Raw genomic sequence first — 18,981 nt, forward strand, 5'->3', positions numbered from 1 at the left:
GATTCGGGAATATCATAGGTGTAGTTAAATTTTTGGCGCCGCTGCCGGGGAGCGGTAGTACGATTTGGAGCCTGTTTAGATTAGTTAGTTTTTTAGTGACCCTTTTGACTGACACTAGATTTGTTAGAAGTTACTAGTTTACCGTAGTTAGGTTAGATAATATTAGCTTAATTTAGATTAACTAAAACGTTTAAAATGGACTTCCTTATTAGTGAACCTTTAGGATGGTTTAACCTACTTAGGCCGCTAAGAATTCTTCTAACACATCCTTTCTTCTATCTGATATCATACATTTTACCCATCCGACGAGATCCACACTTACCTGTCGATAGTTCGATGATGGCCGCACGCATCACTCTCGCTGACATCACCAAACTCTCGCTAGAAGGACAAGGAGGACCGATACTCTATCCAGAGGTTAACGGAGCGTCTTTTGTGCTTAAGCATAGCATCATACAACTCATTCACAACCATTGCCAGTTCCATAGCTTACCAATTGACGATCCCAACTCTCACTTAGATAGATTCCTCTCCTTATCCAACTCATATAAGAAAAACGGGGTTGAACAAGATGTAGTTCATCTGTATCTGTTCCCCTATTCCTTAACTCTTCATGCAAAAACCTGGTTCGAGGGGTTAGAACCCAACTCTATCACCTCATGAGAGGAAATGGCAACAACTTTCTTAATCAAGTACTTTCCCCCATCAAAACAAATCAGACTTAGGAATGATATCGTAAGCTTTCAACAAGAATACGATGAATCACTCTACACTGCATGGGAAAGATTCAAACACTTGCTTCAAAGATGCCCAAACCACCGTCTTGAGAGCTCTGATCAGATTTTGTCCTTCTACAAAGATCTGAATCAGAACAATAAGTCTACTCTTGATGTTGTTTCTCAAGGTAACTTCATGAACTTCACTGATGACGAGGCCTAGAGATTGATCGAGGAAATGACTATGCACCATCACGACTGGAACACGGAAGAGCACATTTCATCAACAACACCGCTTTCTGCCTCCGATCCTATAGAAAATAAAACCATTAAATTTCTCTAGAACCAAATAGAAAACCTCACCAAAGAAGTCGAAGAGCTAAAGAAAATCCCGCAACATGTGACTCAAGTGCAATTATGCCAGATTTGTACTGACCCACATCCACCCAAGGTATACGAGGCTAAATGTGAGGACTTTTTTGTCTACTCTAATAAGATCATAGCTCATCCACACACCCAACCTACCAAAACCACTACCCCTCTAGAGACAAGTCCAGACGATGTCCTACTGCGAATCATCAACATGATCACAGTAAGACAAGACGCAGCTGACTTAGTCATGACTAATCACTTGAGTAGTCTTGAAAATAAAATAAGCCAGCTAAATTAACGTCTCGATTCTCTAGGTTGTCCTAAAAATGACTCAAAGGTGGCACATAGACAACCTTCAGTTTCTTCTAAGGAGAAGAAACTAACTAATACCCATTCGGTAGTAGTCATTGAGCCATCACCTAAACCTACTGGGAAAGAACCCATTCCATTTCCGGGCCATCTCAAGCAAAGACATAACAAGATGAAATCTTTCAAGCTTGATGGTAAATTTTTGGACACTATGTCTAAAAATCCTCATAGTAAGAAGTATTTTAGGAAAATCCTATCAACAAAGGATAAGGTACCCGAAGTACCCAATGTCCCGCTGAACGCGGATTGTTCAGCTATTCTCTTAAATACTCTTCCTGAAAAACTAGGGGATACTGGACGATTTACCCTTCATTGTTCAATCTACCAATCTGGTACTATCTATTCTCTCGCTGACCTTGGTGCCAGCATCAATCTCATGCCCTACTCACTGTTCCAGAGACTCGAAATTGGAAACCTTAACCCTACCAAAATGAGCATCCAGCTAGTTGAACAATCCATTAGATATCCTAAGGGAATAACTGAGAACGTCATGGTTAAGGTCAACAAATTCCTTTTTCCAACCGATTTTTTGGTTATGGACTATAAGGAAGACATGAAAATCTCTATCATCTTAGGAAGGTCTTTCATGAATACAGCCAAAGTGATCATTCACGTTTATTCACGGACTATCACCTTGAGAGATCTGAGAAGAGGTCACTTTCACGATCGACGAGTCTGTATGCCCTTCTGACGGGAACGGCGAAGTAAATACCATCTCCACTAGAAAAGTCAACTCTTATTCCGAGAATGATGAGAAGAAGATAGAAGTAGAAGACAAGAAAAATAACCACTCCACACCAACTCAATCTTCACTCCCACCTTATTTTGATCTTTTAATGACTGGAGAAGATTTCGTTCTAGAAGAACTCTCTGAACTAATTATTCTTGAAACTCCCTATCAGAGTGACTAGGAGGTGGAGGAAGAAATTGAAATGGAAAGCCCGGATGAGAAGAAGATGGAGGATTCTAGCATCGAAGTAGTTGCTAATGTTGCTACCGTATTGGAGACGTCAATGGACATTGTCCCACCTCCATCCTTAGAGTACAACATTAGACCAACCTGAAGTCACAAAGAAGAAAGACGGGTTTTGCGTCAGGGCTACCCTATAAACCATCACTCAAATACATAATGACATACACATCATTGAGTGATGAGGACCCGTTTGACCAACCACACCAGTCAAGGAGATAAAAGATGTTGATAGCTTTGTTATACCTCAAGTTAAACAAAGCATTCACTTCAAACCACCTTCTCCTCTCATTGGACATACCTTATTCTATGTCCGCTTCAATCCTTTCGGTATGTTCCAATATTACCTCTTGTGTCTACTGATGGATGCAAGGGAGCTGCCTAGATTTCCTAATAAATAAGGCATGAGTCAGGCTCGTGACTCGAACAAAAACAAGCGCTTTTCGGGAGGCAACCCGTGTGTTTATTTTTCTATAGTTTTAGTAATAGTTAGATTAAGATAATTAGCTTAATTGAATAAGTGAGAAAGTGAAACTTAAAATGAGATTTTCAAAGTTTCTTAGTTGTCATGAACTTAATTGCAATATTTACATCATTTTCAAAGTCTTAAATTTAAAGGCAGTCAACACTTTAAGTGTGGGATTAAGCTTTTTAGTCATACACTGATTTGTTGAATTTTCATAAACCTCAAGTTTCCAAATAACTTTTTCATCAAAACACAAGTCAGTGAGTCTATGGCCTAAAGCTTAATCACCAGTCTAGGTTTGATCTTTTCCATTTTTACAAGTAATAGACAGTTATTGATGCCTGAGGTGGAGAGTTTTCGAATAATGAAACGACAAGGAAACCTGTTGATTATTTTATTGCAAGTTATTGGTGGATGTTGTATGAAGGATGAGAATGCCCTAATGAGCTCGAGTACACTTCAAGAAGACCGATTAGAATCCAGCCGAAGATGGTTCCGAATCCGTCTACCTTCAGATCCTCCACTCACAACCGCACCCAAGGTGAGTAACTCGTTTCTTTCTATTCGTTTACTTTGCTTCGTTATATCCTTAAACTATACCCAATCCTAAGCTTATCACTAAGTGTGGGATTCTAACCCAATATTGAGCTTAGATACATTTTTCGACATGTTCAAACCCTAAGTGTGGGATTTTATCTCCCTAAAATCTAAGAATGAACATTAGGGACAATGTTCCTCTAAGTGTGGGATAGCGGTGTAGTACACCGTAATTAGCTAGGAGATGCTCGGAAAATGTTTTTAACTTAAAATTTTACTAAGATTTTCGAGTATACCTACTATTTAGATTCTTTGTCATCAACGTAAATTTTTCAAAAATTTTGACTAAATGATACTTTCTGAAAAAGTACTTTCAAAAATCAAGCTTGTTTGTTCTAAAATTAAGACAAATGAGGACGTAAATCTTCTTAAGGATGAACCAATTCTCTAAAAGAGCATTGCATGACTAGGCATTATCAACCCAATATAATTGTTGTGAGGCACCCCAAAAATGGCCCAATAAGCATTCATTTTTAATGATTCACTATCTTTTCAGTTGAGAGTGCCAATGTTAGCATTTAGAGTTAGAACTTGATCTTGACATGCATTTTGAGGCCAATGGTTAGTAAGCGTCATACGTGGTGTAGGTTCGATACTCCTTCCGAAATAATTCTGAATAGAGAAGACAAAAACCATCCGTTTCCATTTTCACTCCACGCATTTAAACCGATCAACTCACACCAAAGAGTTGATGAATCAGAAAATACTCACTCCCAAATTCACTATCAAATACGTTACCCTTTCCACTCTCTTTCTTTTCTCATTTCCAAAATCTAGAAATTCAAAGAGATAGATCGACCATGATTACTTCAAACACTTGTCGAAAAATTCTGAAATTGCAGACTGTTTTTGATAGGTCAAAAAGACCTATTTCTGGTGAAATACCTTTCTCTCTGGGCACAAGAAGAAATAGACAAAGCTATGAAGATGAGATACGCAAAAAAAAAAAAAAAAAAAAATTGTTGAGCAAAGTCTCAAAAATAAAAAAGAGAAAAGTTTTCAAATAAAAGCATATATTCTCAAGAAAATGAAGATTGTGACCCAGGAGGATTGCAGAAAAGAAGCAAAGTCTTCGCTGAAAATCAGCACCCTCTAAAGGAACTCTTCAACAAAAATAGAGTATCATCTTTCCTAGAAAAAGTATATCATCATTGAAACCGAAATCTATCGAATCTCTCTAAATTTAAATGATTTGAAATCACCCTTTTCGCCATATCAAAACCTTCACTTTTCTCCGCAAACCAACCTTTAAACCCGCTCTTCCTCTTGAAAGAATGATTAGGGAGAAGATTAGTGCCGTCCTTATCTTACCGATGGAGATTTGATTCTTGGTCAAGCCTATGACAATACTTGCAGCATGACTGGCTATAAGCGAATTCATTTCATAGATTTATAGGGAACCCTAAACACTTGAGTGATTTGAGTGACCCATGTAAGGAAGCCAATGTCATGTAACCTCCCCTCATGCTTGCAGAGATAGTTTCTACCCTTTTAGAAGACGGTTTGTCTGATTTTGCTCTTATAATAAATAACAAGCCACTTGAATAATAGAACAGAAACCTTAGAAGCATCCTTGAACTCAAAATAAAAGAGAGGTTTGCTTGAGGACAAGCAAAGTCTAAGTGTGGGATATTTGATGTCGGCTAAAAAGTCACATTTTTACCCACGATATTAGCCCTATTTATGATAAAGTAATTGAATTTATCATTTAAATAATCATTTATTTGCTTTATTTAGTAGATTATGTCATTACAAAGGCTATGTTTCAAGAATCACTAAAAACGGATGAAAAACGAGGAAAAACGAGCAAAACCGGCTAAGACGATTAACTCGCGTTTAAATAACTTATTTTATAATTTTTGGAAAAGTTTATTTAATTAATCTCATGTTGTAGGATATTCAATTACGAACTCGTGGGCACAAGAATCATCAGAATTGGAGCTAAAACGAAGATTCTAGAGCGAAAATGGTGAAAGACCAGAAATCAAGTTACGATCCAGTGAATTCAGCAAACCAGGGCAGGCCAAACGGCTTGCCAAACAGCTTGCCAAATGGCCTGCCGCTATGGCAAACGGCCAGCCAGCAAACGGGCACCAAAAACGGCTTGCCCTGGTAAACGGCCTTGGCAAACGGCCTGCCAGCCGTTTACCAGGAAAATTTTGCCTATTTAAAGAGGTTTTTGCATTCATTTTAACACAGACCAATTCTTCACTTCTCTCTCTAAATATCTCTCTATAGTCACTCTCTAGTGATCTATAGGAGATTAGTTCTCTCTCTACTTTCTCTCTCTAGATTCTAGAGAGAGAAAAGTACAGAGATTAGGAAATGTAATTATCTCTCTATTGTCGCTCTCTAGTGATCAATAGGAGATTAGTATGTAGTTCGTAGTAGAAGCTATCGAGCATTGTAACGCTACAGATATTATGAAGAAATACAAGTGTTATTCTGCCGACATTATTCGGTAACATCTATCCTTTCTTTTATTAATTTATTATAATATTCTTGTTCGGTATTTGTGATTTATTAATATTAGAAATGCTTGTTGCCATGATGTATGAGTAATTGCTTGATTGTTTGCCATGATTTAATAATGTTAGTTAGGGGATGATTATCGTTTCGTACTCGCTTTCTGTCTATGATATTAAACCTCATTATTATGGTCCTTCCACCAATAAACTTGATTAAAACCTTTTATAAAGTCGACAATTAAAAGGTAATTAATTATCTGTGTTTATACATTGGTCCATGTATGAAGCCATTGGAAATACTACAAAGTACATGGGGAATTACCGTAGGACCAGATCAAGACATTGGTCAAGAGTATAAGACTCGAGGAAATAATGTTGCAACAGTAGAGTACAGTGTTGAAGTACTATAGGTCCACTTGAGCATGGTCAAGGTTAGAAGCTATTGAACCACTATAAGTCTAGTACATGGTGGATAACTAAGGGATTTATTGGGTAGATTTAAGTAAGGGCTGGTTTAAATCATAAATGAGAGTTTAACGCAGTACAATACAAACTAAGCTTATAAATCTTTAAGGATGACTGAGAACTATCAGAGGTTCTAATTTTTCTAAAAATCCTTAGATTTTACCAAACCATTGACAGAAAAGAATTCGAAACACAATCATAACCACTCACTTGGGTAATGCACTAAGGTGTTAAGAAAGGTTGGATATTATATGTATATGGCTATGCTACTTTATTCGTGGGCCCAAGGTATGCATTGCATCCAAGATGGGCTGCTTATATCCTTCAACCGGATAAAGCGTCAAGAGTTGAGCATAGCCCATCCAATCAGAATCTTCAAAGCCTAGTTCCTGGTGACATGCTAACTGGGAAACCGCTTAGTTGGGAATCTAGTGTTCACACCAAGGTATATCTATCCAAGGAGTGTCTCATAATCATCCCGACACTATGTTATCTTAAATCATGGTGAACCACGTCTTCTCTGTCCTTAGCTGTTGCATGCTAGCTAGCTTATTTTAATTATATTGCTTTAATATCTTAATTAAAATTATATAAACTATTCAACCCAACTATTGCCTTTACATAATTTGATATTCCGGATAAAGTGGTATCTAGAATAAACCGGTTGGACTTGGTTGTTGGATTTTCCGAACAGTCGCCAATTTATTGGGAACAAAAGGATCCTGACTCTCCATACAAGGTATACCTGGCCACTAGTCTTGGATACTAAATTGTGTACAAACCCAATCTTAATTAGTAGATTATCTGAATAAGCTTCGCTTCAAATTCGACCGCTCAAGGAACGACCCTAGGTCATATTTGCCCTTGCTAACCCATAGGAAGGAATAATAGATTTAGGCCCATCATATATAAATTAAACAATCAACTTCTTCTGTTGATATCCCGAATTGACGTTTTGTGACCTAACGACACCGCATAAATAAACCGTCCAATTCGGGCATATCAATGACCGGTGAGGCGGTGGCGGACTTAATGTTCGGTTAGACCGAAGGTTATGATGAGGTGTTGATGTTACGGTCGACGCAATTATGGTGTCGGACTGGTCACTCTTCTCTATGAGAGTGAGCCACTGTTGATAAAGGTTCGTTGGGTGGAAGGTCGGGTGTTCTCGACTGAGATGCATGGCTGATTAAGCGGAGTGGCATATGCCTATGCTTAGAGGCGTATGTAAGAGTTGGGCGGAGTTCACTTGCGAACGATGAAAGACTGTTAGTTGTGATTTGTGGTATGAAGGTGCGAGGTCATCGCGTGTACGACATCTCTAATGATTGTGTATGACGGCTCTGAGAGCCTATAGTGGATTTGAGGTGATTCGATGTTTATGATCAATGATGAGAATGATCATGTGTGTTGTGGAATGGTAATTCCGCGGGATGTTATCATCTTGGCGGTGAGAATGTGGAGCTGAACCCTAAGTGGGGGAGTTTTTACTGCCGCCCGAGGGAGCTCCGGTGGTGATAGGTAAAGAGAAGTGTCGTAGTGTACCGTTCTAGGCCTCAATAGGGATTTGAAGTTCCTAACGAGGAAGAGTGATGGGTTGTTAATGTCGACTCAAGATCGTGCGTTACGATTGTGAGTTATGATTTCGAAATGTTATGTGTAGATCTGTTATGACGGGATCAAGTGAAGTGTAAGTCTTCTTATGTAAGGTGGTCGTGCAATACCAAGTGCAGTACGAGACCAAGTGTGAAGTTTGATATCACGGACGTGAGAGAAAGTAACTGTCATTGCGGGTGCTCTCATGATATAAACTTGGATAGCACCATTGAGTGGGTACGAGTTCAACATCGTGGTGAATACTGTACTTTTCCCTGTCGGGAAATGTGTTCGTGGAAATTGTCAGTGGAATATTTCATTTTATGGATGATTGTGAGACGGGGAGTGCCGATTCCGATTGTCTCACATAGAGACAAGTGGATGTTGTTTGTTTGTGAGGGTGTTTTCCCTAGCGACGTGACCCGTTGGTTGCATTTAAATGTCGAGGCCATCCTTAATGGGCGGTCTAGGTAGGAGGATTCACCAGGCGTTGGTGAATATTTTTTGGGTCGTGTGGCGAATTGCGAATTTGTTGTGATGATAATTCACTGTTGATGGGATTCTAGTACACGAATAGTTTCCATGCTAGTACTAGGGGGCCGTCTTGTTTGGTTGTGTTGTAAAGTTTGGAGGAGAAACCATGTGTCGAGTGTTGACGTGTTGTCTAGCTCGTGATGTATTATTGTCGTCCTGGATTAATCCAGTGGCAGATGGTTGTCTGCGGGTTGATTGATGGGAAAGTTGTGTCCCTAGCGTGATTATTCGGTGAGATCGAAATTTCTTCGTTGGAGGAATAACCCGATGGGGGTGACAGGGAAAGTCAGTTCTTGATTCGGAGAACATTCATGATTTACCGGTTGAGTGATGTGTTTATGAACCGACGAAGTACGGAGTTTCAATGAGGCAGGGATCCTTCTCGATTTGGATTAATGCAAGACTCGGTTCATAGTGTAGTGGACCTAGTAGGTCGCGTTGGGTGTTATTGTTATGGATGTAGCTTGTTGTGAGTTTTAGTCGAGAGAACTTGAAGGGATAAGGGTGTTTTCCATATTTGGACGTTGAGTGTATGAGATACTGCTGGTTGCGGTAATGCTCGCTAGTGATTCTTAGCGTGTGGTGAAATCTTCGGATTAATGGAAGATATTATGGATGCCGAGCCTGGTTGTGTTTCGTAGGATCGTAGGGCGTGGTCCCTATTGTATGTAAGGGTTATTGGAAATTGTTATGGACATCGAGTTGAGAGGTGTGTCGGAGGACCATACAGTGTGGGTGCGGTTGGTTAAGTGACGGAGGTCACGGGGACGTGATCCAATTAGTGGGGGAGAGTTGTAACACCCGTTTTCTGAAAAGTCACTTGGGACGCCTTACGAGGTCCAAAGGTACGTAATTGATCTTTAAAATGCTTCTACATTGGTGCATGTGACTTGAAATGGTTTAAAATTTGAGTTCGGGATGAAATCTGGTAATCTGTCGCGTATTGGAGGGGTTTATCGCGTTTTAACATGTCGCGATATGCGACACACATGTCTGGAACGTGACAACCTGAAAACCCCAATCCCTAAGCTACTTATCACGTTCTGGTAGGTATATCGCATTTGAGATCATCGCCATCCGCAATGGGGTGTCGCGGTACGCGATGCTTGCCCATATCTGGTATTAAATTCGATTTTTAATGCTAATTTTGAGGGTATAATGGTCTTTTCACTTTGTGGATGGTTTGAGGCCATAAGAACTGATCCAACCTTATCATGAGCTAATTTCACACTCATTTCTCTTCCACCAAACATCTTAGAGAGAGAGAGAGAAGGGTCTAGAGAGAGAATTGGAGATTTGGGGAAGAAGAAGGGTGATTCGGGTTGGGTCTCAAAAGTTAAAGTTTTTCTCCTCGTTCACGGCTACGTTGTGGTAGTGTTGGTAAGTTCTAAATCCAAAATTATTGTTTAATATTCTTGTTCGTGTTTGGGGTTTGAGCTAGTTAGGGTTATAAACCCCATTTCTCATGAAATTGGGGGTTTTGTCGTATGTATTATGTAAGTAAACCCGATTATTGTGGGTTTAGGGTTTGATGACGAATTTGGAAGTATTTGTCATGGTTTGGGTGCTTAATCACTAGATTGGAAGCGTATTGGTGATTTTGGATGTTCATAAGAACTTGTGTACTAGTCAAAATGAGTGTTGACTTGGTTTGGTGTCAAAATGATTTGTGAGTCAAGTTTTGGTGAATCAAGTGTAAATACTTGATTTATTATTAATTGGTGTTTTGGAAATATAATCACTAGCCGTTAGTGATTACGGGGTGTTTTTATGACTTTGGTAAAAATGGGTAATTTGAATTGGGTCAAAATTGATGGTGACACTCATTTTGATTAAATGGATGATAAACGCTTTTGTTAAGTGTTAAATGATATTTTTGGATGTAATTAAAAGCGAGAAGTAATTTTGGGTTAAAGTGATATTTTAACATAAGTCAAATGTGGTCAAAAACAATATGGGTCAATATTGCACGTGTTGGGGTTGTTGGTGTAATTGGCATTTGAAATGATTACTACCTAAGTAGTAATTTAGTGTTAAGACCTAGGTTTGGTCTAATTGGTGTAAACTATGTTTTGGGTTAAATTGTACTTTGTTGTGTTGTTTTGAATTACCACCCGAAGTGGTAATTGGTTTGTGTCCATTAAGTGTTAAATGGGAGAGTTTTGACGAGCAAGGTGTGATCCCTCGGCTAAGGGATGTTTGTGTCGGGTTCTCTTTTAGAGAATATATATATATTTATGTGTATATTGTGCCTATGTGTGATATAGGTGGTTACTTGCTCGGATTTGAGGACAGAGATCATGTTATACATGACTTGTGCGGGCATTCCAAGGTGAGTGGAATAATTATACATGTGTGTATGTAATGTATTTACTTGTACGAAATTCGATGTGGGACTCAAGTTCGGGCGTGCGATACCACATCGGGTTGATATGTGATATGGGTTTAAAGTTCGGGAGTTCGATACCATATCATCAAGTGTGTGTGTGGGCGTGAGGTGTGGGATTTAAGTTCGAGCGTTCGATTACACATTTCACGTAGAGGGTGGGATTAAAGTTCGGGCGTACGATACCACCTAGGGGTTAGTGATATATGTCGTTGTACACTAACAGTTGTTATGAACACCGATGGGAAATGCGAGTACAATTCCTTTGTACGATTGGTTAACCATGGTTACGTATTGTAGTTTTAGCGTATTATATTGTGAACTATATGCTATTGGCGATGCTAGCTTATTGTGAATTGCGGATATTTAGTTTATGTATTTGTGATTGCATGGTTGTTGAACTGCTAGCTCGTATGTAGTATTTTTGTAAGTGTTTGCAAGTAAGTAGATTATATATGTATATGTATAATTACTGCATTCATTAAGCTTTATGCTTACCCTTCTCGTTGTTTACCTTTTTATAGGTATTGTTGATGCGGAGTTGCCTAGTTGCTAGACTAGGGTTGTTAGGCGTTGCTTAAGCTTGGAGGATTAGCTTTCGGACATTTGGACGCGGATTGGGGATTTGGTAGTCCCCGGGATTATGATCTTGGTATCGGGTTGGGTTATTGAGTAGTAACCCATGTTTTGTGAAATCAGGTCATTATTGCAAATGCTTTGTAATGTGTCTTTTATGTACCACGGGCCATATTGAGTTGTTAAACGTAAAGTCACGATATTATGTTTTTGGTTAAAACGGAGTTGGAAATATTGTGTATTAATGGGACCTAACATATATATAGAAAAAAATGTGCTTCATTCTTGGTAAATGGATTTGGGGTCGTTACAGCTATTGAGAAACCCCTACCGGCAGAACCCGGAACAAGAGCTACTCAAGATGCTAGGGACGAGTTTGAAAAAAGTCATTCCGAGTCTAATGAGGTAGCATGCTTAATGTTGGTGACAATGTCTCCAGAGCTCCAAAAGGGCATGGAGAGCTTACGGTCGTATGACATGCTGAACCAATTGAAGGATATGTTCCAACAACAAGCAAAGCAAGAACGGTTTGACACCGTAAAAGCTCTTGTGTGTTGCAAAATGGCAACGGGTAGTAGTGTTAGTGTCCATGTACTACAAATAAAAGAATACATAGACCGGCTGGAGCACCTTGGTTTTCCCATAGGTCAGGAGCTTGCAACAGATTTTATCCTGAACTCGCTGACTAGTGCATATGAAGGGTTCATCATGAACTACAATATGAACAATATGGAGAAAACAATCATGGAGCTCCATGGCATGTTGAAGACCGCTGAGAGTAACATGACCAAAGCTAAGCCCACAACTACCTTACTAGCCATTCGTGAAGGTGGGATCAAGAAGAAGAAAATCAAAGTGAAGGGCAAAGACAAGGGTAAGGGTAAATTTGGGACGTCCAACTTCAAACCTAAACCTAAGGGCATTGCTAACTCTTCTACATCAAAGATTTCGCAAACCAAGTCTCCTGAAGAAGCAACATGCTTCCATTGTGGGGATAAAGGACATTGGAGGCGCAATTGTACCTAGTACTTGAAGGAACTTAATGAACTACGGGCCAAGGGTGTCGCCGTACCTTCAGGTTTGTTCATGATTGAACTAAACCATACTTCTATTTCTAATTCCTGGGTATTGGACACAGGATGTGGTACTCACATTTGTACAAATGTGCAGGGACTCACAAGAAGTAGGAAGCTGAAGACTGGGGAGCTTAATCTAATCATGGGGAACAAGAACGTTGCCTCTGTTGATATGATTGAAGAATATAAGCTCACTTTTGATTCTGGTCTATGTATTATTTTGTCTAATGTTTGCTACAGTGCCAAAATGGCAAGAAACATAATATCATTTGATGTTTTATTTAATGATGGTTTTGATTTTAGTTTTGATAATAGATCAATAATGTTTACAAGAATGGAATATTTTATTTCAAAGCTAGTCCATGTAGAGGTATCCTGGAAACCACAATAAAGCTAAATGATAGTTCAATCTACAATGTTGATTCGTCCAAAGATGGTTTGGATAAAACGTATCTATGGCATTGTCGTTTAGGCCATATAAACAAGAAAGGCATAGTAAAACTCCAGTCAGATGGAATTTTAGAACCATTTGATGTTAAAACATATGATGAATGTGATTCTTGCTTATTAGGAAAAATGACAAAGGCACCTTTCAAAGGAAACTCTGAACGAGGTAAAGATCTATTGGAGTTGGTACACACCGATGTGTGTGGTCCTTTCAGATCACCTACTTGACACTACGAACGTTACTTCGTTACATTTACTGATGACTTCAGTAGATATGGTTACGTTTATTTAATTAAACAAAAGTCTGAAACTTTGGGAGTGTTCAAGGCATACCAAAACGAAGTATAAAATTAACTGAACAAAAGAATTAAGATTCTATGCTCTGATAGAGGTGGTGAATATATTAATGATTAATTTTGTGATCATCTACGGGGTTGTGGGATAATCTCACAATTAGCTCCTCCTAGAAAACCACAACATAATGGTGTGGCTGAAAGGAGGAATCGAACATTACTCGATATGGTTCGATCAATGATGAGTCGCACAAAGCTTCCAATCAGTTTTTGGGGCTATGCCCTACAAACTGCCACAAGGATCCTTAACCTCATCCCAACCAAGAAAGTTTCTAAAACACCTTATGAGATATGGTATGGTAAAACTGTGTCTCTCTCGTATCTAAGAATCTGGGGTTGTGAGGCTTACGTTCGTCGTGAAGCTCAAGATAAACTTGAACCCAGATCCGAATAGTGTTTATTTGTTGGATACCCAGCTGATTCTTTTGGATATTTGTTTTACAACCTTAATGAGAACAAAGTTTTTGTGTCTCGAAGGAGAGTTTTCCTTGAAAGGGATCTCATATTAAAAGGAACCAGTGGGAACAAAATTGACCTTGAAGAAATTTAGGAATCAACTGACATGGAAACTGATTCTCCTTAAGAGGTCGACGAGCCTGCTGTTGAGAGAGAAACTGACCTACAACCACCGCCCATACGTAGATCTGATAGAGTTCATCAACCACCAAAGAAATATAGTTTACACATATTAGTGGGTGATGATGAAAATATAGATTCTGATGAACCTATGACCTATCAGGATGCTATGACAGGCCTTGAGTCTACCAAATGGAAGGAGGCTATGGACAACGAGATCCAATCCATGCATGATAATCAAGTCTGGACCTTGATTGATCATACACCAGGTACTAAAACCATTGGGTGTAAGTGGGACTTCAAGAAGAAGATCGACGTGGATGGAAATGTACACACATTCAAAGCCAGATTGGTGAAAGGACCCATTCATATACATTATAAACGATTCACAATAGTTGATTACATCGCGAGGTATTTGACCTCTATATGATACATTTTACAAACATTGCATTCGTTTCTAAAAGACAAACTTTCTTTACAACGAAAGTTGACGGCATGCATACCATTTCATAATACATCCAACTATAATTGACTTAATAATAATCTTGATGAATTTCAACGACTCGAATGCAACGTCTTTCAAAATATGCCATGAATGACTCCAAGTAATATCTCTAAAATGAGCAAATGCACAGCGGGAGATTTCTTTAATACCTGAGAATAAACACGCTTTAAATTGTCAACCAAAAGGTTGGTGAGTTCATTAGTTTATCATAATCATTCATTTCCATTATTTTAATAGACCACAAGAATTTCATTTACAGTTCTCATAAATATACGTCCCATGCATAGAGACAAAAATCATTCATATGGTGAACACCTGGTAACCGACATTAACAAGATGCATATAAGAATATCCCCTATCATTCCGGGAAATCCTTCGGACATGATAAAAATGAATTCGAAGTACTAAAGCATCCGGTACTTTGGATGGGGTTCGTTAGGCCCAATAGATCTATCTTTAGGATTCGCGTCAATTAGTAGATCGGTTTACTAATTCTTAAGCTACCAAGCAAAAAGGGGCATATTCGGCTTCGATCATTCACCCATATGATGTAGTTTCAATTACTTGTGTCTATTTCGTAAAACAGTTATAAAAGTTCGCATGTATTCTCAGCCCAAAAATATAAAGGGTAAAAAGGCAAATGAAACTCACCATACTGTATTTCGTAGTAAAAATACATATAACATCATTGAACAAGTGCATGGTTGGCCTTTGATTCACAAACCTATATTAATTATATATATTTATATGTTGGTCAATATTTGTCTAACAATTTAGGTTAAGTCATAGTGTATCACAATCCTAATGCTCAAGTCTAATATGCAAAAGTCAACAAAAGTCATTTTGATTCAAAATGATTTCTAAAATTTATACATGATTATTATATAGTTTAAAAAAATTATTAGAGTAAATAATATAATTGATTTATTAATAAATAAAATTTTATATAAACATATACTTTTATATATCTTAAGTAATAAAATTTATAAAGTTCATTTAATATCATAAAAATATTATAATAGGTTTTATTAAGATAATTATATTATTTTTATTACATATTTATTTGATAAAATAACATTGATAATAATAATAAGTAAAAGTTAGATTATTTGGTAATAATAATTATTATTATTCTATTAATAAAAATAAAAATATTTATATTTATATTTACTAAAAATGATATTATTATAAAATGATAATTCTAATTATGATAACTATAATATTTACGATACTTTTTAATATTAACTTTAAAATAATAATTTTATTTAAAATGATAATAATAATGATATTTCATAATAACGATGACATTTCTATTAAATGATAATTTTTGTTAAAATAAAAGTTTTAATATTAACGATACTTTTAATAATAATATTAATGATAAAAATAATAAGAACGATAATTTTATCTAAATCAATATCTTACATTATTTTAATTTCATCATGATACTCATACTCATTATTTCCTAATCGATTCGTCTAATAGCTTTTAATCGTCTTTTATATCGCGTTCATGTTAATGATAATAATAGTAATCATAATAATTAGGTGTTACTAATATTAGTTTTTAATTATAATAATACTAATGATAATAAATATTATGATAATATTAATGATAATACTTAATTATAACTTTAACGATAATAACGATAGTAATAATAAAAATAACAATTTTTAATGATAATACTTTTTATTGATAATGATGATAATAATAATAATAATAATAATAATAATAATAATAATAATAATAATAATAATAATAATAATAATAATAATAATAATAATAATCATTAGATCAAAATTATAACGACTATAATAATAATCATTTTCAATAATAATACAAAGATTCAATTGACTATAACTTCAATTTCGATCATCGAAACCATTTGATATCGAAATGAAAAGTTTTTAATTTTTCGCTAGCTTTCTAACGACATGCATATCTTATACCTTATCTCAACCGCATATGTAACTAATTCAAGATTCAACATATCCTATCTCATGACAATATCAAAAGTACAAGCATGCATAATCCTATATACTCGAGCACTAGTCAGGGATACACTATTAATATATAAAAGTTAAGTTATGAGTGCTCACATATCAATATTGAGATTCAATATTGCAGGAAAATATGTAGACGCAACGGAGATAATAAACACTACGTTGACCTCACGAGCTATACCCCTGATCCATACCCATCACCTCCATAGCTATAATCCATAATTTCCTTAGCCCTATCCTACTCATAAAAATCCATTTTTGAAATAACTCGCGCGTACCTCTTGTCGTAGTATTTTATGTATAATACTAATAATAATAATAATACTACTACTAATATTAATCTTAATAATAATAATAATAATAATAATAATAATAATAATAATAATAATAATAATAATAATAATAATAATAATAATAATAATAATAATAATAATAATAATAATAATAATAATAATAATAATAATAATAATAATATAAATTAAATATATAATACGGAGTAAGTAAAAGAGAAAGAGAAATTGAGAGTTGTTGCACTGAACCAGAAATGTTCAACTTTATAGCATCTAACCCATCCAACCATCCCATGCGATCGCATGAGATGTGTATGGTTTCATCATGCGATCGCATGATCAAATTAAAACAGATGGTATCCAATATAATTCCTTGCCGACACTTCTTTTATATTATAATATATATAATATATTAAATTCATATAATTAATTATATATTATATTATATTTACGTGCATGGTAAAAATGTAATTTTTACTAAAATGACTCGTACGTTGTCACTCGACTTATGTACCACTTTCGGTTTTTCGAGCGCACTTTCGTACGTTTAGAAAACTAGCCTTTTTCGTTACGCGACGTGTACCTTTATTAATAATTTGACTTACTCATCACAAAGTTACCTTATAAAAATGTAACTCTATAAAATTGAGTGTTGTGGTCATTTGCTTCTATAAATCAATGGCTCGTTGTTTGTCAAAAAAATTTTATTTTAAATCAGGACGTTTTATGACTAAGTTAAAAATATATATGTATATTTTTTTTATTTAAAATTGTAAATTTGTACAATATGTATATATGTTTGAAATATTTATCTAATGATATAATATTTAGTCTTTCAAAACCAATTACATTTCAAGTTCGTTTTATATAATTTACTTGTTTTAAATAATAGTAGTTATTTTACCAAATAATGTTTTTAATATGAAAACTAAAGAGTTGATTTATCGAGGGACACGAGTTAATCAAGTAAAGTACATTTTTGAAATTTAAACGGAAATGATTACTAACTTTTGACTAACACTCGTTAATGACACTTTTACAAATTACTTTTACTAAATATTCCGGATACCGTTAAAAAGGAAAGGTTTTCTAAATCAAAGTGCACCTCTTAACAGAGATTCGAAATCATAATTCAATGTAACTGCTAAATCAATCATTTGATAACATCTTCTAATTCCATCGATAATTATTTGAATATATATTTTGAAATAATAACGTTTATGTAAAGTATTATACTTTTAATACTTTGTTAACGTTTCCAAGTTATAATATATACACATATAGATATATAATCATATCCGTTCATATAATGGTTCGTGAATCATTGGAGTTTGGTCGAGGTTAAATGAATGTATGAACATAGTTTAAAAATCCTTGAGATTTAATTTAACAAACTTTGCTTATCGTGTCGGAATATTATAAAGATAAAGTTTAAATTTGGTCGGAAATTCCCGGGTCGTCACAGTACCTACCGGTTAAAGAAATTTCGTCCCCAAAATTTGATAGAAGTCGTCATGGCTAACAATGAGAATGTTATTATGACAATTATGAGTTGATAAATAGAGTTTTATCATCATTGAGTGATATGGATAAAATAATTTGATTATATGAAGAGTACGAGTGAAGTTATCACTAAAGGGTGAAATGAGTAGGTATAGATTCGTCATATCTTTTGACGTAGATAGGATTGATTTCCATGTTCAAGAGATTTGGAGGAAAATCTTCATAATGAGATTTGATTCTTTGATAATCTAGGAAATTAGAATCCGCTTTAAATGCGATCATCTATTTTGATTGCTCTGTCGGATCTTTTACTATAAATCCACCTCCCTTCATTTCCTTACAACTCACACCTTCCATTCTTTCTCCCTCAACTCATATTTTAAAGTATTCATCAGTATGCTTCTTCCAGTACTGATCCTGGATATACTATTAACTTTCATCTCTGTCATTCTTCTTTTTCATCTACCACCGGAGGATTTTATTTATTTCTACTATTACCTTGGGGTTATAGTATTGTTAATTCTCCCGTGCCTTTACGTTGCAATACGTATTGATATATACGGTTTGTAATTTACGTGTTGTTGTCGAACTTTATATTTTATTTTATATTTAAGAGTTCCATACTTTTGTCTCCTCTTCCCGACTTCATGTCAAGCAAATAATGATCCAGAATTCGTAAATATAGATTTCGAAACGAACATAGTTAATTTTCT

The 18,981-nt window shown here is 35.8% G+C and overlaps 1 protein-coding gene and 1 non-coding gene across 2 annotated transcripts; one reads left to right on the top strand and one right to left on the bottom strand.

Annotated features, from left to right (window-relative positions):
- Positions 1–717: 717 nt before the first annotated feature.
- LOC139845689 (small nucleolar RNA R71) lies at positions 718–824 on the bottom strand. The gene has a single exon (XR_011758452.1). It is a non-coding gene; the product is annotated as a small nucleolar RNA R71 (small nucleolar RNA).
- An 11,435-nt stretch (positions 825–12,259) lies between these two features.
- Positions 12,260–13,266, top strand: LOC139842126 (uncharacterized mitochondrial protein AtMg00300-like). Its single transcript, XM_071832303.1, has 2 exons — positions 12,260–12,395; positions 13,064–13,266. The coding sequence occupies exons 1-2, from the start codon at positions 12,260–12,262 to the stop codon at positions 13,264–13,266; spliced, it is 339 nt and encodes a 112-aa protein (XP_071688404.1).
- The last annotated feature ends 5,715 nt before the right edge of the window (positions 13,267–18,981 follow it).

The sequence above is a fragment of the Rutidosis leptorrhynchoides genome, chromosome 4, assembly GCF_046630445.1.
Source record: "Rutidosis leptorrhynchoides isolate AG116_Rl617_1_P2 chromosome 4, CSIRO_AGI_Rlap_v1, whole genome shotgun sequence".
NCBI lineage: Eukaryota > Viridiplantae > Streptophyta > Magnoliopsida > Asterales > Asteraceae > Rutidosis > Rutidosis leptorrhynchoides.

Bases quoted from the DNA above. Each gene is read 5' to 3' on its own strand.
- LOC139842126 (XM_071832303.1), top strand. From the start codon at position 12,260: ATGGAGCTCCATGGCATGTTGAAGACCGCTGAGAGTAACATGACCAAA. The intron at 12,396-13,063 runs GTAAATTTGGGA...ATTGTCGTTTAG, and splicing joins GGGCAAAGACAAGGGTAAGG to GCCATATAAACAAGAAAGGC.